Source organism: Eutrigla gurnardus, assembly GCF_963514095.1.
Source record: "Eutrigla gurnardus genome assembly, chromosome: 7".
In the NCBI taxonomy this organism is placed as follows: Eukaryota; Metazoa; Chordata; class Actinopteri; order Perciformes; family Triglidae; genus Eutrigla; species Eutrigla gurnardus.
In genome coordinates, this window is record NC_139921.1 from 29,642,686 (window position 1) to 29,662,273 (window position 19,588).

The window sequence follows — 19,588 nt, forward strand, 5'->3', positions numbered from 1 at the left end:
TTTGGCGCTTCAGTTCACAGTCGAATATTATTCTTTATTATTCTAATATAATTCTTATAAATGCAAAGAAGAAAGAAAGCTTGGCAACTAAATACTTTTCATGCAATAATATCATAAAGCAGCTCTTCAGATTGTTTTGTGGCGTTCTGAGATTTACTTTTTTACTTTATATGTTTGTTAACTCATTCATTTGACTTCCATTCTTGATTCTTCCCACACTGATGGAGATGTTGGTGGAAGGCAGTGAGATATCCCCCGTTGAAGCGTCCACCTCCTCTTGTGCCAGAAGCATTTCTCCTTTTAGTGCAGCCGGTTACAAAATGGACGAGCTGGCTAAAGTAGACCTGCTTTGTTCGCCGTCTCTCAGCCCAGTGGGACCTTCCTCCTCCACCAACACTCCTCCACCTGCAGTTCCCTGACGTTCTACTTTGCAGCACGTTAACATGCTGAGGGCCCCGACAGGGCGGCCCCCACTAAAAGGGTTTGATAACAGGCGAGAGTGAGCTACTTCCTGTCCTAAAAATCCCTAAAAAGGACCACGTGGTGTCTCCCCTCCACCTCCGGGCCATCACAAAGCTTTTAAAGACTTTTTTTAAAGGAAAACACCACCGCATTTCCATACTGAACTATGTTCTGCTCTGATCTTAGACGAGGTGATACATACCTCCCTCTCCTCTGTGCGTGCACTCAATGGCTCTTGCGTGCACTCCGCGCAGCGCTAATTTGCAAGCATGTAGCTTGTCCCAGTATATTCCTGGGATATATATGATATATCCCAGGAATATATATATATATGATGGGATATCATCACTCAAAACATGACGGGACTATATACCTTCTGCTTGTTTTCACAACCCCGTACGATGCACGTTATAACCACGATGTTTGATTGTTCACAAACTATCTTACTACAGCCTGATGCTTCCTCAACTGTGCACAAACTACTACAGGTAGTGCAGGCGACGGCGTGCAGGTCACGTAGGTTCTATTGACGGAAGTAAGAGGGGGAGCGGAGTGATGATATTACTGCGCCGACGTCGAAGTGCTTCCAGTTGTTATTCCGCCATACTATATAGTTATCCTTGTTATTCGCTTAGAAAAATTGGCATGTTTCATTTTGTGTAACCAAACTTGGGTCGTGTAACTACTCACGTAACCGTATTTAAATAGGGACAACGTGGAAGTGCTTGGTCGCTTCTAACTTCACCCCCCTTTGGATCCTAAGGAATATACTGGGACAAGCTACATGCTAGCAAATTAGCGCTGCGCGGAGTGCGCGCAAGAGCCATTGAGTGCACGCACAGAGGAGAGGGAGGTATGTATCACCTCGTCTAACATCAGAGCAGAACATAGTTCAGTATGGAAATGCGGTGGTGTTTTCCTTTAAGGCTGAATCCTCTCTGCTGGCCACCAGGGGGCGACTCCTCTCCGGTTGTATAGAAGTCTATGAGAAAATGGTCCTACTTCTCTCTGCTGGCCACCAGGGGGCGACTCCTCTCTGGTTGTATAGAAGTCTATGAGAAAATGGTCCTACTTCTCTCTGCTGGCCACCAGGGGGCGACTCCTCTCTGGTTGTATAGAAGTCTATGAGAAAATGGTCCTACTTCTCTCTACTGGCCACCAGGGGGCGACTCCTCTCTGGTTGTATAGAAGTCTATGAGAAAATGGTCCTACTTCTCTCTACTGGCCACCAGGGGGCGACTCCTCTCCGGTTGTATAGAAGTCTATGAGAAAATGGTCCTACTTCTCTCTGCTGGCCACCAGGGGGCGACTCCTCTCTGGTTGTATAGAAGTCTATGAGAAAATGGTCCTACTTCTCTCTGCTGGCCACCAGGGGGCGACTCCTCTCTGGTTGTATAGAAGTCTATGAGAAAATGGTCCTACTTCTCTCTTGATGTATTATCTCAGTAAACATTGTAAACATGAGTTTATGGTCTCAATCTCTAGTTTCAAGTCTTCTTCAATCCAGCATGATGTTCATTTAGTACATTATGGTCCATTTAGAGTCCACCAGACCAGAAAGCAGGGGATGCTTTAGGGGGCGGGGCTTACCTGCTGATTGACAGGTTGCTACCACAGCATTGCTTCGCTTCACACACACTTGAATGACTCCTGCCGTTCTTCACCCACCTGCTGCTCGGCCAGTTTCCTCTGGATTTCGTCGCTGTGGCAGACGGTGTAGACGACGGGCGTGGCGAGCTCCGCCTCGATGCGAGACAGCCACGTCCGCAGGTTGCTCATGTTCTTGTCCAGCTGCTGCACCGTCACCAGCGTCTCCTTCAGCTTCCTCACCCTGCGGAGAGGAGGAACAGTTTCCCTGGTCAGAGATCCTGAAGTCTGAGAACTGGTTTCTTCCTCTAAATAGTCTGAAGTCGAGCCGGGACAAACCTGGCAGGATTTCACACGTGATCCCAAACTCATACAAACCTCCTCCTGAGGTGTGACTGCTCTAAAATGGAATTATTAAATAGGTTTCTGCAGCTCCAGCCTCCATTTTCAGCAATTTGGGCATTTTTTCCCCATTATGTTACAGATATTCAGCCCTTTTTCACAGAGCCCCAAAAAACACATGAACTCAAATAGAAAAGGATCCGAGAATCGCTCCGGCCGCCTCGCTGACCGTTACCACGGCGTTCTCACGTAAGGACACACCAGCAGCCGTCACGGCGGCGCTGCAGGCTGACCTACATGTGATGAGCCGGAGAACAGAAACCGCATTCCAGTTCAGCTCTCAGGTCAGTGACCTACATCACATCACCAACCGACACAGGGAGGGTGACACAGCACATAACACAGAGTGTGTGTGTGTGTGTGTGTGTGTGTGTTGACGGTTAAGTCCTTCTGATTGGGTCACCAGTTGGAAAAACGTTAAACCTTTCTGACTCAACGCTCAGAGGAAACTTTGAGGTGAAACATGTTTTGAGATTTTATTTATCTGTTCAGTTCCTGGGTTTGAACCGTGGACCGTATATAAGAGGTGGGCGTAACCATGGTGACGGCATCCGCTGTCAAACCATGGAGTGGTTCAGGACCCTCTGGCACACATGTGGAGCCCTGAATGCACACGTTCCATAAGACTTGAAGGAATTACCCACAAATCATAGCGTCGGGACGTTAAACACGTTGCCACGGGGGAAACAAATCATATGGATCAGTCGGCATCAGCATTCAAGGTGTCCGATGCAACGAGCAGCAACGAGCAGCAACGAGCAGCAACGAGCAGCAACGAGCAGCAACGAGCAGCAACAAGCAGCAACGAGCAGCATCCAACCATCGCCTGCAGTAACAGACTGTATATAGCGGACTAGACGGGGTCCCGGTCCTGGTTTTGGCTCCTGATGACACGTGTGTGTGTGTGTGTGTGTGTTGATGCACATCTACACACACACACACACACACACCAGCTGTCCGAGCTGCCACCTAAATACCGACACACACACACAGACGAGCTGAATCGACTGAATGACTCTGCATGCGTCTCCGTCTGCACTGACAAAGCTCGGCCCATCCCCCCACGCTCCTGCTCTCGGTGCCTCCTCCTCCTCCTCCTCCTCTTTCACAACAAAAGAGTCGATCTGCTCCCCTTTCACCCGTCTGTCTGCTCGGCCTCACGCTGGCCGGTTGCGTCGGGCCATGATGAGGGCAAAAGGTACTTACAGGCTGGCGAGGAGGCGAGTCCACAGTGAAGGCTGATCCGCTACCGAGCGCTACCCCCCCCCCCCCCCCTCCTCCATCCCTCCCCCTCCTCTAGTCTACTCCTCCTCCCTCAAACATCTGGATGCAGTCACAGGTTCACTTGAGGACACGCAGAATCTGGAGCTCCTTTAGAAAATCTGTTTTCAGATTTGTTAATGTGCCGATCATTGGACCGAATTATATTTAGAAATAATAAAGCTTTGACTCTTAGTAATCACACATATAAACATGAAATTTGATTTCCAAAATATATTGAAATTCCACTTTTTATAGACAGATTTCAGATTTAATAAATGTGGATAAACCCCAAAGTTTTAGATCCGTGGTCCTGTGTGATTAAATGTGAAGCTGAGCAGAACAAAGACTTAGAAAAACACTTCACAGGAGTAGAAAAGTGGATATTTGGGCCGGAGACAAACAAACGTCAGGAAAAGTGGAATATCACGTTACGGGAACAAAGGAGCAGAAGCCCGTTAAAGGCGGTCCAGGTCCAGACTACAGGTGCAGCTGTTCCTGGACCAGCAGGGAACCTCAGCGTGGAAAACCTCCATCTGCCACCTTCTTCCATTTCAAATAAGAGCAAGTCGTATATCAGAGGACTGAAGGATGGAGGAGGAGGAGGAGGAGGACACAAGGAAAGAAAACATAAATCTAAAGTCTCTTTCAGACGGGGAATATTGCCGACTTCATCTTTGTTGTCTTTATTCAGAAATGAGCCACAAAGATCATGTGATATCTGACAGCTGGAGCGGCTTCGCGTCTGGAAAACAACTCAAATAAAACTAAAATAGGTAATAATAAATAAACATCTCTATTCTTCAACATCTGCATGTCAGCCGATAAATAACATGTGTGTCAAACAAACGCACGGAAACATGAACTCCATCTCTCGTCTCACGATCCCCGCTTCAAACGCACCAAACCACTGTGAGTCACCACCGTCGCCATGACGACCACATCGACAACCACTTGAAGAGGGAGCAGTGAGCGTTGTCTTAACGTCAGCGTTAAACAAAGAAACAACATGAACTTTAAATAAAACAATGAAAAAGCTGCACTTTAAATCACCGACGCGACAAAAAAAACCCAATCTAAAAACGCCGGCGTGTGACGGTGAATGAAGTGAGAAGGAGTGCGTCTGCTGAACCAGGTGTGAGGAAGAGGAGGGTTGGGGACAATGACAATGAGTGGGAGAGGATGGCGGCCCCCGGGGGCCAAGGGCCACAAAGGCCGGTGTCAGCAGACGGCAGCTGCCGGGCCGGTGACGGAGCACCGGTTTGTTTTGGGGGACAAAGGCGAGCAGCGGGGCCAGAGTCAACGCGTCTAATCCCCCCCCCCGGTGAGTCGGCAGTCAGCGCAGCACGACGACGCTCACAAAAGGCCGAGGGCCGCTGACTCTGGATCAGATCCTCGGCAGCTCCGGCAGGATGTTATCAGAACGGGTGACGCAGCCGGCAACGCCCCCCGAGCCCCCTCTCTCCCTTTGAACCGCACCATAACTGTAGAAGGTTCAGAGACCGAGGTCCTCACAGACTCTGGACCAGAGGAGAACCCCCCCCCCCCCCACCACGTTTATCAGCTTAGAGCCCCCCCCTCCGGTGTATCCCGAGCCACAAATCCCACACTCAATAAAACGATGCATGTTGCACATCGTCACTGATAAGGAATACACCTAAGAATCCGGATCCTGGAGGTCTGGGGGGGCACAGACGGATCCAACAGGTTTAGTCTGAACTAGACTCTCTGAGATAATCAAACCCAACATCAACAGTTTGACGACGGCACATTCCATCACAGACACCAGGCTCATGCCTCAGCGGCGGCTCATTAACCGGCTTAGCCTCGTTGTGGGGGGGGGGGGGGGAATAGTGGCAAATCCACTATTGTGTGTCTCACTCCCTCTCTCCACTCCAGTCCCCCTTCTGCTGTGTAAGACGGAGATCAGGTCTCTGAACCAACAACCCTGTCAGGCATGATAACAATCCTCATCCAGACCTCGTCCCGGTCCAGGATATATACATATATATATATATATATATATATATATATACATATACCGTAGATGACCATTTAGTAGCCCGGGCGTTTAATATGCTAAATCGACTTGGAGCCCAGGCGTTTATAAGAACCAGGCGCGTATTTGCAACAGGCTACAATTTATTTTTGCAATGAGCAGCACCAGACCATCATGCAAAGAACAAGGAGCTCACCATAGCACCATAGCACCACTGGAACAAAACTACTTTTTCCCCCCGACGCATCTTTATTGACATCAGACAATAAATACAAAGACAGTTTGTCTGTGTTACCGCGACACAGGGAGCTGATCAGAGCAGTGTTATGAATGATAACGGAAGGGGGGGTCGATCGCGGTAATTTCAACACTGTATATTAGCGCATTTATCTATATCCCTATATCCCTCAGTCTAGCGCGCCTGTGTTTGTGTGTCTGTGTGTGTGTGTGCGCGCACCTGCATGCGAGAGAGAGAGAGAGAGCGAGAGGAGGGGCTGACTGACAGAAGAGGTGAGAGCCGGTGAAGTGCTGTTAAAAAAAAACTTTTGTTTTCTGTGCAAGGCTATGGTAAACACTTAATCGCCCGGGCGTTTAATTGAACCAGCGTTTATTATGCAAAATGAGGTCGGACCCCGGCGGCTATTAGAGCACAGGCGCGTATTTGTACGCGGGCGATTATTTGGTCATCTACGGTATATATATATATATATATTATCTCACAGCAGAGATCCAGACTCTTAACAAACCTGTATTAGTGGTGCAGAGACCTTGAAGAGACCTCAGTGACCATATGGCTGATCTAAGTCCATTATTCCCACGGAGGATAAGTCCCCCCCCCCCCCGATGGTTTAACCCACCTGGCTCAGAGACAACAGTCCACTCCAACTCTTCTAAACAGGAGAATCACTCTGTCCTGTAATCGTTGAGCACTCCATCCCCCAGCATGCACTCTGCTGCACGGGGACCATAATGAGGGTTCTGTTTGACTACGAGGAAAACCTTCCACCAATGCACCGCTGCTTATCCACACTACACACAGTTCAGCCAGTAGATTCATATGACAGCATCGGTTTCCTCCCGACAGTCCCAGTGTAGAGGCTCTGAGCATCTCAGCAGCTTCCTCTCCTCCGTGGATCTCAACCACACTCGCCTTTATGGATTAATATCACCGTCACTCTGTCGGAGCTCGTTTCCATTTTAATCCTCGGTAGAACAACAGCTGTGATCCGGTTGTCAGTGGACGGTGAACCGGATGATGCAGAGCTGTAAACAACACGTCTGGGATGCTTTGTAACAGAGAACCAACAGGTTTTATGGGACATGAAGACATGTGAGGGGCATTTATGAGGCTGATGATCATCAACACCTTAAAGGACCAACACTCTACAGACTACCTGCTAATCCAGTTTAAATCAAACACATTTCCACCTTCATGCTGCAGCACCAAGTCTGACTTCACCACTTTACAAAGTCTCTAGAAGGGAGACGAGTTGTGAAAAAGTCAGCTACAAGTCAGACTCCCCCCTCCTACCTGGTCTCTGTCCTCCCCGGTCTCCCCCCCTCCCGGTCTCTCCCTCCTACCTGGTCTCTCTCCTCCCCGGTCTCCCCCCCCTCCCGGTCTCTCCCTCCTACCTGGTCTCTGTCCTCCCCGGTCTCCCCCCCTCCCGGTCTCTCTCTCCTACCTGGTCTCTCTCCTCCCCGGTCTCCCCCCCTCCCCGGTCTCCCCCCCTCCCGGTCTCTCCCTCCTACCTGGTCTCTCTCCTCCCCGGTCTCCCCCCCTCCCGGTCTCTCCCTCCTACCTGGTCTCTCTCCTCCCCGGTCTCCCCCCCTCCCGGTCTCTCCCTCCTACCTGGTCTCTGTCCTCCCCGGTCTCCCCCCCTCCCGGTCTCTCCCTCCTACCTGGTCTCTCTCCTCCCCGGTCTCCCCCCCTCCCGGTCTCTCCCTCCTACCTGGTCTCTGTCCTCCCCGGTCTCCCCCCCTCCCGGTCTCTCCCTCCTACCTGGTCTCGATGTGGTCGAACAGATGCTGCCAGCGGTCGTTGATGTCCTTCAGCTCGTCGTTGATCTCCGTCTCCTTCGTCTTGTTGCTGGCGGTGATGAGTTGCTCTCCGAGTTGCTTCAAGTGGGTTTTATTCTCACTGAACAGGTTGATCTCCTCCATGCAGTCCTGGAGAAACACAAGAGGCTCACGTTTAAAACCACCGGTGATTAGGATGATTTAGGATGATGATGATTGAGTGAGGAAGGAACATTCACTGGAAACCTGGAATCAAACCAGAAACAAACTACACTTTTAGAAAGTCTTCATGTCTCAAGAAAACTTTGCTTGTTATCCTTTAATAATAAAAAAAACATGACTTTGTAAGAGACCTCCAGCCAGGAGTCTGTGTGCCCTGCGGGACGCCATATTTAGAGCTTGAAAAGGTTTAACTTAAATAAAGATACAAGTCTGATGAAGTATTTAAATACTGTTTAACCAATTAAGTCTGCTTATGTAGATTGGAACTCACCACATGTAATCTATTACTCGGCTATTTGTCAAGCAAATTCCCTGATTTTTTCCCCAAAACTTTCTGGGTGGAATTACTTTTGCCAAACTTCTCCAGGCCTGGAAACAGATTCCATGACTTTTCCAAGTACCAAACCTGTATAAAAAAAGCTTTAGATGATTTCTATATCGTCACCTTTTTAAAATAATAGTATAATAAATATTATTTTGCCTGAGTCAGCTCATACTCGAAATTTGATTCAGTTTTTTCTGTTTTCTGAAAAACGTGGCCATTATTTTAAGAGGGTGACGATACGTGAACATGTAGAAATTTAGATGGATACATGTTTTCTAAAGACATCCTGTCAACAAAAACAAAAAAAAACAAAGTTTATATTCCATATTTCCTCTCTCGTGTTAACAGCCAATCAACAACCAGCTCATCGGCTCTGAACCATCCAATCAGGAGCTCCCACCTTCTTGAGCTTCTCCACCATCTCCTCGATGTTGAGGTCGGAGTCGTGCGCCACCTTGTTCTCCATCTGCGTCAGCCACTCACACAGCTCCTTGTTCTTCTCGTTGAAGATGATCCAGGCGTTCAGCCGGTCGGCGATCTCCTGCTTACGCAGCGACACCTGGGAGGAGAGACAGACAGTCTCACTGCGTGTCTCACTGCATCTTAAATTAGTCCTGGGATGCACATTTAGCTGACAGCACCTCCTCTCCTCCTCTGCTCACATCGTCAGACGGGAGGAGAGGAGGAATTGTAAATAAAATCCTGCTTTACACTTAAAGGGACTTTATTACGACAGTGTGTCTCTGTCACTTTAAGGACTCTGAAGGCTAGAAGTTCACCTCCAGCAGCACACACACACTTCACCAGGATGCAAACACACACAACAAACACTCAGACAGCAACAAGTGAAAGTGAGCATGATCGCTGCCCCTCCCCCCCCCCAAAAAACACTCATTTCAATACAAAAGCCCTGCAGCCTCTCAGCTCATTACAACATGTCTCTCCTGTCACCATCTGTTCCCCCACAATGCCCCTCACCACCGACCCCCGCCCCCCTTCCACCCGGACCTGTTGGTCTCCTCAAAGTCAAAGATTATTATTTAGAAGAAAAAACTAATATATCATTCAAAAGAGAGAGAAAATGTGAACTAAATGATGCATGTAGAATACTTCAACTTGACTGAATATTTGACTTCAATGAAGAGCTGATGATGAATAGATTCATAATACTGTCTGATATTGTGCAATTGTCATGATATATGCTTAAAAAGCTGGTTTTGATAGGAGATGACAGCCAACATCTGTCTTCCCTGGTGACCCACATTTAACCCCTAAACATGGCGTGACCTCTCACCTTTCACTTTCTATGAATCAAACTGAATGACTGCTTTGATTGGAGCCAGAATCAGTGAAAAGAGCTTGTTGACTTCCATGTTTCAGAGTCTAAATGATAAAGTGAAATCCAAGCGGATGCCAGCCTGTGATTGGAGGACGACCCGGGTCCCGACTCACCTTGAGGCAGAGCTCCTCCCACTGGCAGTGCAGGTGGTCCACCTGCTCCTGCAGCAGCAGGACGTCGTCGGCGATGATGTACTGGGACAGGTCGGTCTTCATGGTGCTCAGCTCCGTCAGGCTCTCGGCCCAGTCCTCCAGGGAGTCCTCGTTCTCCTGCATACCATAACACAGCGAGACCACAGCAGACTGTCAGGGACCCCCCCTCTCACAGCGACTCCCTAATGTCTCTCTCTCCGCCCGGCCCCTTTCTCTCTCCCTCCCTCTCTCGCCCCGCCCACAGAGAGGATTAACGGCTGCAGGCCCGGGGCGGGGGAGGGGTGAGTTAGAGGGGGAGGGGGGGGGGATCAGGGCTGCGACGGGTCAGAGAGGATGAGTTGAGTCAAACCGGTTTCAAACTTGGCTTTGCTCTCCTGGAGGCCATTTGTAGTTCTGTTTCCTGTTTCTCCATCCCATAAACACTCTGGTCGTCATAGTGACAACCCGGTGATGTCGTTCACTATTAGTGTGCATTCCTGTGTGTATCTGTGTCCTGGAATAAACTGCAATAATTTTAAAAGAGGCATTTATGACGGTTAATTGCTATGAAGTGACATGAATACGAGTTTCAATAAGAATAATCTCACATTCAAATAATCCCCGTCCATCAATGCACAGCAGGGTTTAAGACTAAAACCTTAAAGGTGGAGTTTGATTCTTTCAAAATAAAATCATCTAAAGAGTGAAAACGTTTCTGTTTGTCGCTGCCTTTCAGTAACAATATGAACTTCTTATACTGTTATTTCTATTGCTTTTAAATTCTTCTTTTCATTTTTTGCTTTTAATGTTGTTGGTAACGGACTTTAATCGCCTTGTTGTTGAAAGGTGCTAATCAAAACAAACTGCCTTGCCGAATGTTAATAAAATAAATAAATCATTCTGATTCATCTTTCTACAAAAAGGGAAAACATTCCTGACTCAACACATCCTGAACAGCTGCTTTAGAAGCAGAAACAACCTGATTGGTTCCTGAAAATGAGCCAAAGAAGCAACAAGTCATGGAAACAATCTATTAAAACAATTCATCCTCTTTGACTTATGTCTCAGCCATTGGCTCCACCCACTGATGTTTAACTGCTGACTCATCATCATCATCATGAATATGTGATATTACTGTGTTTTCGTGTGAGCAGCTGTCTGCAGATCTACCTGGTTGGACCTCTGGGCGTCCTGCAGCCCGTCGTCGGACTCGGGCATGGACTCGTTCAGTCTGGTCTTCACGTCCTTCAGCTGCAGCATGCTGTCTGCCAGTCCCGCCTCGCAGCGCTCCCACTTCTGAGGGACGACAACACGCCTTCATCAGACCGACGCCACGCTGGGTTCTCTGACAGCTGATTGGCTTTGACGACGAGCGTTACTTCCTGAACGCGTCCTCGTTAATCACAGCCGATGAGATTAACCTCGTCAAGAAGCCACAGGTGACTGACGGATTAGTGAACGGGCCAATCAGGGACAGGCTCAGGGGCATGTGTGTCACACTGCCCCGCCCCCTTTAGGGGAGCAGCAGGTAACACAAACAGATCACTTCATAGGAAGATTGGATCATTTCTCACAAGCCGTTTGAAATAAATATATTGATATACTGTATATATGTTTTTCTTGAGGATTTAAAGTGATAAAGTGACATTTTGATTTATTTTTTGTAAATTTTAAAATATTCCTCCCACAGGCCAAAATTAATTAATATTCCAAATAAAAAAAACTGGATGTTTTCTCTGTTTCACTAAAACATCCATAAAAGTTGTAATTTCATTAATATTTTCCAATTTAATGATTAATCATTTGTCTGTCAAATGTCAAAAACACAGCGAGTCCAAAAGGACATCTTTAAAATGAATATATTATTTAATAAATTAAATAACTCCAAAAAGTCCAAAAAACCCAAATATTAAATTCACAACGACGATGTTAACAGAGCCATGTTTCTCCTGCAGCACTAGAAGCTCTTTGACAACAGACCATTAAACGTGACTGATTTCAGACCCAGTCCCAGTCCCAGACCCAGACCCAGACCAGGACCAGATCCTAATCCTAAAAACCAAGTGAAACCCTAAATATTTGTGATATTAATCACAGTAGATCCGATCAACGTCCAACATTTCAGGGACTCGTGGGCGAGTGAGATCCCAGCTAGACGGATGTCCCTGAACGCATCGCTCCAGCGGAGGTTACCTTGACGATGGCCTCGGTGAGGTCCATCCTGCGACCCAGCAGGCTGTGCAGGTTGTCCCACTCCTCCTGCAGGGCCCCCAGGTCCGCCTGCAGCCGGGTCTGGGTCTGGTCGTCCCCCATGGAGAAGAGCTGGCGGCCCACCTCCAGGGTGTGGATGAAGCTGCACTGGTACCTCTGGAACAGCAGCTCCGTGTGCTGAGGAGACGGGAGGAGAGCAACAATCAGCTGTTCATTGATCAACTCGTTTTTATATCTTCACTCGCGATGATCTATTCAAATCCCGTCTCTTCTGTTCAAAGACAGAGACAGGAAACGCTCGTCTCTTTGTCCTTTGATGGAAATGTAATCAGCGACGGTCGTTCCCAGATCAGCCGTCAGGCAGCAGTTAGTCACGACGTCCATGTTAATGTGACCTGAGAACAGTTCACAGACCTGATTCCCAGGCCTGGAAATATACAGACAACTGTTTGGTTGTTTCTGGAAGTCTGAAATATTATTTTATTTTTAGGGAGAGAGGTGGAAGGTCAAACAGTGTACTCATTTCTTACTCATTATTTGTGTATTATTATTATTTATTCATTCCTTCTTATTTGTCTATTTTACTCTAACAATTAATACCAAGCTGAAGATATTTTTTACAATTATTTTTATTTTGTAAAATTTTCTATAAATGAATCCTCATCAAACTATATAACTCCTCCCACTTCTGTAGGAAAGACACTAAAAACATGTAATGTTACTTTACTTTCTTTGCCAATATTGCTTTTCTTACTTATTTTTACAAACGTATCTCCTCACGTATTCTCCCTGTCGACGCCTCACCTGGAGGACCTGGGGGAGCCTTGAACTCACCTGGAGGTCCTGGAGGGAGCACTGAACTAACCTGGAGGACCTGGAGGGAGCATTGAACTCACCTGGAGGACCTGGAGGGAGCACTGAACTCACCTGGAGGTCCTGGAGGGAGCATTGAACTCACCTGGAGGACCTGGAGGGAGCACTGAACTCACCTGGAGGTCCTGGAGGGAGCGTCTCAGCTGCTGCAGGCTGCAGTGGGCGGGGCCTGCGGGGGGGAGGAGGGTCTGCGTCTCCGACAGGAACCTCTGCAGCTTCCTCAGGCTGCGGCTGTAAAGGTGCCAGTGCTTCACCAGCCCCTCCACCAGGGAGCGCCGCTGGTCCGCCCGCTGCACCGCGCCCTGCCAGTGCTCCCTGAGCTGGGCCAGCTTCAGGATGAAGTCGCTCCTGGAGAAAACGTTGAGGGTGGTCAACGAGGTCAAAGGTTAACTCAAACACACTTGAGAGTCCGGCCTGCTTACCGGTCCTCGATCTCTCCTTTCTGCAGCAGCTGGAGAGCTTCAGTCAGGACCGAGTGGAGGATCTGGTGCGCCACGGAAAGCTCCGCCTGGAACCGCTGAGACACCAGGAGGGCCGGGGTCAGATCTGAGTGTTACTGAGCGTGTGTGTGTTGGCGGAGTGTGATACCTTGTGTGTAGAGAGCTGCTGTCTGAGGCCGGCGTAGGATCCGGCCACGTCCACGGCGAGGCCATCCTCCATCCTCTGCAGGAAGGACATCCAGCTCTCGCACTTCTGCTGGAAGCTCTGCCGCCTCAGCGCCTCCGTCTGCAGCTCGCTGTGCAGCAGCACACGACGCGTCATCTTAAAGCGCCGTTTACTTCACGTTTTACGTTCATGCACGGGTGTGAGATCTGACCTGCAGGCCTCCTCGGCGGCGGCGGCGGTGTCGGCCCAGCAGCGGTTGAGGCGTCGCAGGCGGCGCGCTGCAGCGTCACCCAGCGGCGTCAGGCTGCAGCTCTGCTCGTTCAGCACGTCCAGGTCAGCAGACAGGCCGCTCGGCTCTAGGAGGCCAGACTGGAAACATAGGTTAGATCACCAGGGGGATCACAACAGTCTGGACTTCACGATGGGACATGTTACATATTCTAGTCTCCTCCCCGGTGGACTAAAACCAATTATGCAAAGAAATAATCCCCATCCAACACATCTTCATGGTTATATCTGGAGTCCTAAATATCAGATTTTCTTATATCCTCCTTATCTCCAACCTACGACCAAAACAAATAAACTTCTAAAGAGTTCTGAGATTTCTGGGAAATTGCAAACTTCACACCAACATGAGATGAAAACTCCTTCAAGTGAGGAAACAGAAAGCTCTGGAAAAGCTATAAAATGATCATTAACTATCTTGACAGAATAAGACCATTAAAATCACAATAACTAACTACATGCACGTTTCCAGAAAAGTCCCATCTGCTCCACAAACTCTTATTTCCAACAACGTCCACAGAAAACACAATAAATCTGACACGACAACAAATCCAAGAGCGTCGTGGTCTCACCTGCTCTGCTTTCCCGGCCGCCACTTCCTGCAGACGCTCCCTCCAAAGCTCCAGGTTTCCCTCCAGAGACTCCAGGACGGTTCCGACCTCCTGCAGCCGCTGCAGCTCCTCCTACACGCAGACACGCAGATATCGGACATCCAGGTTAATTTCTAGGTCAGTGTGACACTTAGGTTAGGTAAGCAGTAAGGCTCTGAAAGCAGCCTGAATCAAAGAGCAGGTCCTAGAACATGAATAATCTGGCTAGAATGTAAACTGTTAAAAACAATGAAGCAATGATATGATAAATCATCCACAGGTATTATTTTATTTTATTTCTGAGAGAAGAATCACGGATCACCTGGTCACACATTCAGCTGAGATGTTGGAGCTTCATATGATGTTAATAAAGGAAGAAAGAAAATATTTATACACCTTGTTCTTTTTAGGAAAATATGCCCCTTTATTTTATTTTTCGTTCATCTACTACTTAACAGCAACTTTGTGCACCACTGTGTTTGTATGTATTGAAAAAGTGAATTTAAAAAACTGTATTTTACACTAATAATGTAAAAAGAATCATTGAAACAAAGTTGACAGAAAACCATGTTATTTCCAACAATAATGTAAAAACATGAGGTATGAATGTAACAGGATCCAGTAAAAGGACAACTTCCACTAATCCTCCGTCCACAAATAGACCCGTTCCTCCATGAGGTCGTACCTGCAGGTCACCCAGCTTCCTCGCCACCATCTGTCTGAGCTGCTGAACGCCACGCGACAACATCCTGCTCTCTGATTGGACCAGACCGGCAGCAGCAGGCTCCAGACGACCCACTAAGTCCTTGGAGGCCTCCAGCACCCCCTCCAGGTCAGGGTGCAGGGAGTCCGTCCTCTCCAGGAGAGCCTGGGGACGAGGTGGACCAGGACAAACGGGGACAAACGGGGACAGACATGTAAGTAGGAGGACCGGAGGACTTTCACAGCATGTAGTATTAGTGTTATTATTATTATTATTATTCATTGTATTTATTAGTAGAAGTAGTGAGAAATAAAGAAGATAAAGGCTGCTCTTCAAAAATGGAACTCTGCTATATTAATGTCTTCCTCTGAGGAAGTCAGTGAGATACAGCTGAAAGCTCCAGAACTAACTTTTAAACTGCGTTTGACCAAAATATTAAAAAAACAGAACAAATATATACTTTCATAAATAATCATCAACATGAAAAGCAAAAGCATCTTCGAGCTGATTCGTTCTCTCTCACCTGAACCTTGAGTACGGCGGCGGCGAGCTGCTCCACGGTGACATCATCGGCCGGCGCTCCGCTCAGCGGCGTGATGACATCACTCTGCAGCGTCTGCAGTCGGCGGGACAAAGACGCCGCCAGCCGAGCGTAGACGTCCCACGCCTGCAGGACGCCGCCGCTCCTCTGGAGCTGCCGGTCCAACACCACGGACGCCGCGGCCCAACTGGAGGAGGAGTGGTTCGATTGAGGAGGGTGATGTTGTTTATGTGTGTGTGTGTGTGTGTGTGTGTGTGCGCTGTCCATCTCACCTCTCTCTCCGTCTGTCCATCTGCTCGGCGAGGAGGGCGGCGGCAGCCGGACTGATGGCGTCTCCGAGGGACGCGGCGGTTCCACTCAGCTCGTCCCACTCGGCCGCTGAAGCTCCGGAGTCGTCGTGAAGAAGCTGCTTCGTCACGAAAACGAGATCTGAATGTGAATAATGTTCTTCCTGCACAGAAGCACCTGGTCTACAGGTCTACAGGTCTACATGAGGTCCTCGTACCTGCAGCCTTTCATGGACGTCTCTGTGCGCCTGCAGCGACAGCTGAGGGACGCTGAGGTCCTCCAGAGTCTGAGACGTCCTCGCTGTTTTCAGCATCATCTCCTTCAGCCGCTCCTCCACCCGATCCCACGTCTGCTGGTCCTGGATCAGCCTCCGCCTCACCGAGACCTGCTGTTAAAGGATCCAGCAACAGGGAGGGGAACACAAACATGAAACCATTTCTTACATGTATAATAAAGTATAATAAGTATAATAATGTGTTGCTGACCTGCTGTGTGAGAGCTGCACAGGCCTGCATGGATTCCTCCGTCTGAGAGATGAAATCACAGTTTCCTCCTCCTTCTCTCAGCTGCTGCAGAGCAGCACGCGTCTGTCTGATCTTCTCATCCAGAGCCTGAACGCACCACGAGGAGACGAACAGACAGCCTTTTCAACCTTCACCACTAAAGAATTACGCCTGAAATGGAAAATTCGGTATTTATCGGCTGTTCCGAATGGACGCGACCTCTGACCTCGCAGGTGTCGATGCTCCGTTGCAGCTCCGTCCGGCTGCCGGGTCTCTGAGCCGAACCCATCCAGAGGTTCTGGTCTGCGATCCAGCTGTTGATCCGCTTCAGTCGGGCCTCCCGCTCCTCCCGGCTCCTCAGCTCCATCTCCACCTGTTGGATCTAAACACAACAACAATAACACCAACAAACAACAAACAACAACAACAAACAACAACAACAACACCGACACCAACAAACAACAACAAACAACAACAACACCAACAAACAACAACAAACAACAACAGGTCAGACATTCTGCTGAGTGTCGAAGATTTTAGATGATCAGAGAATATCTTTGCTGAGTTTCACCATTTAGTGAAAGGAAATGTTTGATTATTATGGACTGGGAGACCCAAAAGTGCCGTGGATGCAATCGTGCATGTCACTCTGTCTCCATGACAACCGGGCAAACTCCACAGTTAATGAGTAGCCTTGGGTTTGTTTGCTCGCTGACCTGAGAGTTGAGGGTTTCCTGAAAGCCGAGCCACTGGCGGTTGAGGCGACCCTGCTCCTCTGCAAACCCGTTGTGTTCACGCCGCCCCCTCTGGCCCTCCTCAGTACTGCACGTCGCGTAGTCCAGCGTGGGCCGATGGGCCAACATCTCTGTCCGACGCTCCTGAGATGGAGAGAGAGAAGCATGTGAGCTGAGAACGGATCAGTGATGGGACCCTGAAGCAGGATGTTTCTTCTCTCCACCTTGCAGTGGTTGAGGAGCCGCCTCAGATCCACGTTGGGGGACGAGGTCTGGTGGACTCCGCGGCGACGCTCCTCCAGCTGGGACTCGGCAGATCCCAGCCAGACCTGCAGCTCCAGCAGCGCCCCCTGCTGGGTCGACATCTTCATCCATCGCTGAGGTGGAGGAGGAGAGAATTACTTCATTGATATTAAAAATTTACTTTCTACACCAAAAAATATTGTGAGGAAGCGTCTCCACGGGCAACCGATCACGTTCAGGACTGATTTACAAAATGAAATAATGTTACTGGTCTGTAAATGGATCTCTGAGGCTGCACTCATCTCAGGTGAACTGAATGTGTGAGAGACGCACTCATCCGAAATAAGCTTCGAAAAGACATTTGGAGTTGAGAAGGAGGACGAGTAAAGAAAATCTTGAGAACGGCGGGATGAAGATGAAGAGGAGGGGCTGAGAGGAGATGGGAGAAGAGGAAGGTTGGAGGAGAGAGGGAGACAAAAGGAGAGAAAGAGGAGATCTGGAGGAGGAGAATGGCTTCACACCAATAAGAGTGAGGAGAGTCTACAGGATGGCTTTGTGCCGCTCGGTGGGGAGGTTTAAACTAATTGGCACAAAGACGGCAGCGTGCTTTTCTTTCTGCTCTTCACCTGATATGTGAGCACGAAGAAGCAAGAACAGGTCCTCGTAAAAATAAAACCATCAACACAAAAAACTCCACTCATAATCATACAATTTAAAAAGTTACAAATGGAGGATTTGTTGTTTGGATTTTGACACTTCCGGGCCTCTGTAACACACAAAGGGGACACTCCTCCTCACCTGGTGGAGCGTTTGCTGGACTACGGGGACGTCGGCCTGCAGACCGGACCAGTCCAGCTCCGTCTGTCTGAGCTGGGACCGGAGGGAGCAGAGATCTGGGTCCGGAGCCTCGTCGTGGTCTTCGTCCCCGAGCTGGACCAGCTGGGTCCCGGCACCGATCACAGCAACCTGCAGTCCACATCTGGCCTCCAACTCTTTGGTCAAAGCCTGAAATAGAAGGGTTTCATTTTAAATTCTGCTGATGCAGTTGGTTTAAAGAGGGAAAGAAATCCATTAAATTACATTAATTACATTTGCCGGGTGCAGATGGGCCTGATTACCACGAGTAATAATAATAATATAATATAAAGTTAAGTTTAAAATAATCTCCTCAAAATGCTTTAACGCATTTAACTAATGGTATAAAGACAATAAAATTAGACAATAAAAGACAGGAGATCATATATAAAAACAGAGACCATGAAGAATAACTGAATCATGTATCTAAAACATAAATAAATAAATGAGAATGACATTAATGAGGCAGATTAAATCAGATTTTCAGCTGTGACATGGTGGTTGTTTAAAGGGAATCAAATTAACTGTATGTCAGGTTCTTATATTTCTAATAAAGGAGAATATGTAGAGAGTCAATACTGTTATAATAATGCCTTAAAAAGTTTTTCACCTTTACAGTCAAACTTTACTCATAAGAGACTTTAAATACCGTTAAATATACTCCATAACACGTGGACAGACTATAGGAAGCTTTTACCATCGCAGTGTTGCAGAATGAAAGAAGTGAGTGACTCACCACAGCCTGGAGGAAGTGATCCCGCCTCTGTTCAGCATCCGTGACGGACATCTGACTGCACCTGTCAATCAGCTGTCTGGCCCCGCCCATCCAGTCAGCCAGCGCAGCCGAGTCACGCAGAAACCTGTCATTTAGATTCAAGACAAATCAATCTGTATCATATAGATGGATTCATTTTGACTTGATCATCATAATCAAGTGTTTTTTATGTGATGCTGTACACATTTTATGAAAATATGTTATTTTTATTATGCTTTATTGCATTTTGACCTTCCCTGCTTAAAAGAAAATATTGTTATTAAAAACAAATGTAATTAAAACGCAAATAAATAGTCAAATCTAAGCCTTTTAAAGAATATGTGATACATTTAGTGCTTCCTGAACTCTCACCTGCTCCTCAGCTCCCTGTTCCTGTCCACACTGGTGACTTTGTGCTCCACCGTCTTGTGAAGGGCTTTCCATCGGGCCTCCATCTCCCTGGAGGCCACGCCCACCCGGCTGCAGCCCGCCTCCTGCAGCCGGAGCCCCGCCTCCAGCATCCAGCTGAACCGCGCCTCCTTCCCCTCCAGGACGCCGCGCAGCTCCTGTCAGACGGAAAACTTCATAATAAACGCTTATTCACGTTGATTATTGCCCTGATGACAAGTCATTAGCTTAGCTTAGCATAGAGGCTGAAA

At 48.2% G+C, this 19,588-nt stretch overlaps 1 protein-coding gene across 1 annotated transcript in view; it reads right to left on the bottom strand.

Annotated features, from left to right (window-relative positions):
• Nucleotides 1-19,588, bottom strand: part of syne2b (spectrin repeat containing, nuclear envelope 2b) — a 138,137-nt gene that overhangs the window by 13,006 nt on the left and 105,543 nt on the right. The window contains exons 93-114 of the mRNA XM_084013806.1: nucleotides 19,302-19,495; nucleotides 18,912-19,035; nucleotides 18,119-18,325; nucleotides 17,302-17,454; nucleotides 17,060-17,221; nucleotides 16,570-16,725; nucleotides 16,326-16,451; nucleotides 16,058-16,228; nucleotides 15,825-15,961; nucleotides 15,535-15,739; nucleotides 14,994-15,176; nucleotides 14,291-14,401; nucleotides 13,645-13,802; nucleotides 13,416-13,563; nucleotides 13,250-13,344; nucleotides 12,944-13,175; nucleotides 11,937-12,131; nucleotides 10,914-11,039; nucleotides 9,726-9,881; nucleotides 8,674-8,832; nucleotides 7,710-7,876; nucleotides 2,131-2,293 (exon numbers count right to left, since the gene is read on the bottom strand). Coding sequence (XP_083869932.1) covers nucleotides 2,131-2,293; nucleotides 7,710-7,876; nucleotides 8,674-8,832; nucleotides 9,726-9,881; nucleotides 10,914-11,039; nucleotides 11,937-12,131; nucleotides 12,944-13,175; nucleotides 13,250-13,344; nucleotides 13,416-13,563; nucleotides 13,645-13,802; nucleotides 14,291-14,401; nucleotides 14,994-15,176; nucleotides 15,535-15,739; nucleotides 15,825-15,961; nucleotides 16,058-16,228; nucleotides 16,326-16,451; nucleotides 16,570-16,725; nucleotides 17,060-17,221; nucleotides 17,302-17,454; nucleotides 18,119-18,325; nucleotides 18,912-19,035; nucleotides 19,302-19,495 — 3,528 coding nt within the window. The remainder of the gene's footprint in view (nucleotides 1-2,130; nucleotides 2,294-7,709; nucleotides 7,877-8,673; nucleotides 8,833-9,725; nucleotides 9,882-10,913; nucleotides 11,040-11,936; nucleotides 12,132-12,943; nucleotides 13,176-13,249; nucleotides 13,345-13,415; nucleotides 13,564-13,644; nucleotides 13,803-14,290; nucleotides 14,402-14,993; nucleotides 15,177-15,534; nucleotides 15,740-15,824; nucleotides 15,962-16,057; nucleotides 16,229-16,325; nucleotides 16,452-16,569; nucleotides 16,726-17,059; nucleotides 17,222-17,301; nucleotides 17,455-18,118; nucleotides 18,326-18,911; nucleotides 19,036-19,301; nucleotides 19,496-19,588) is intronic.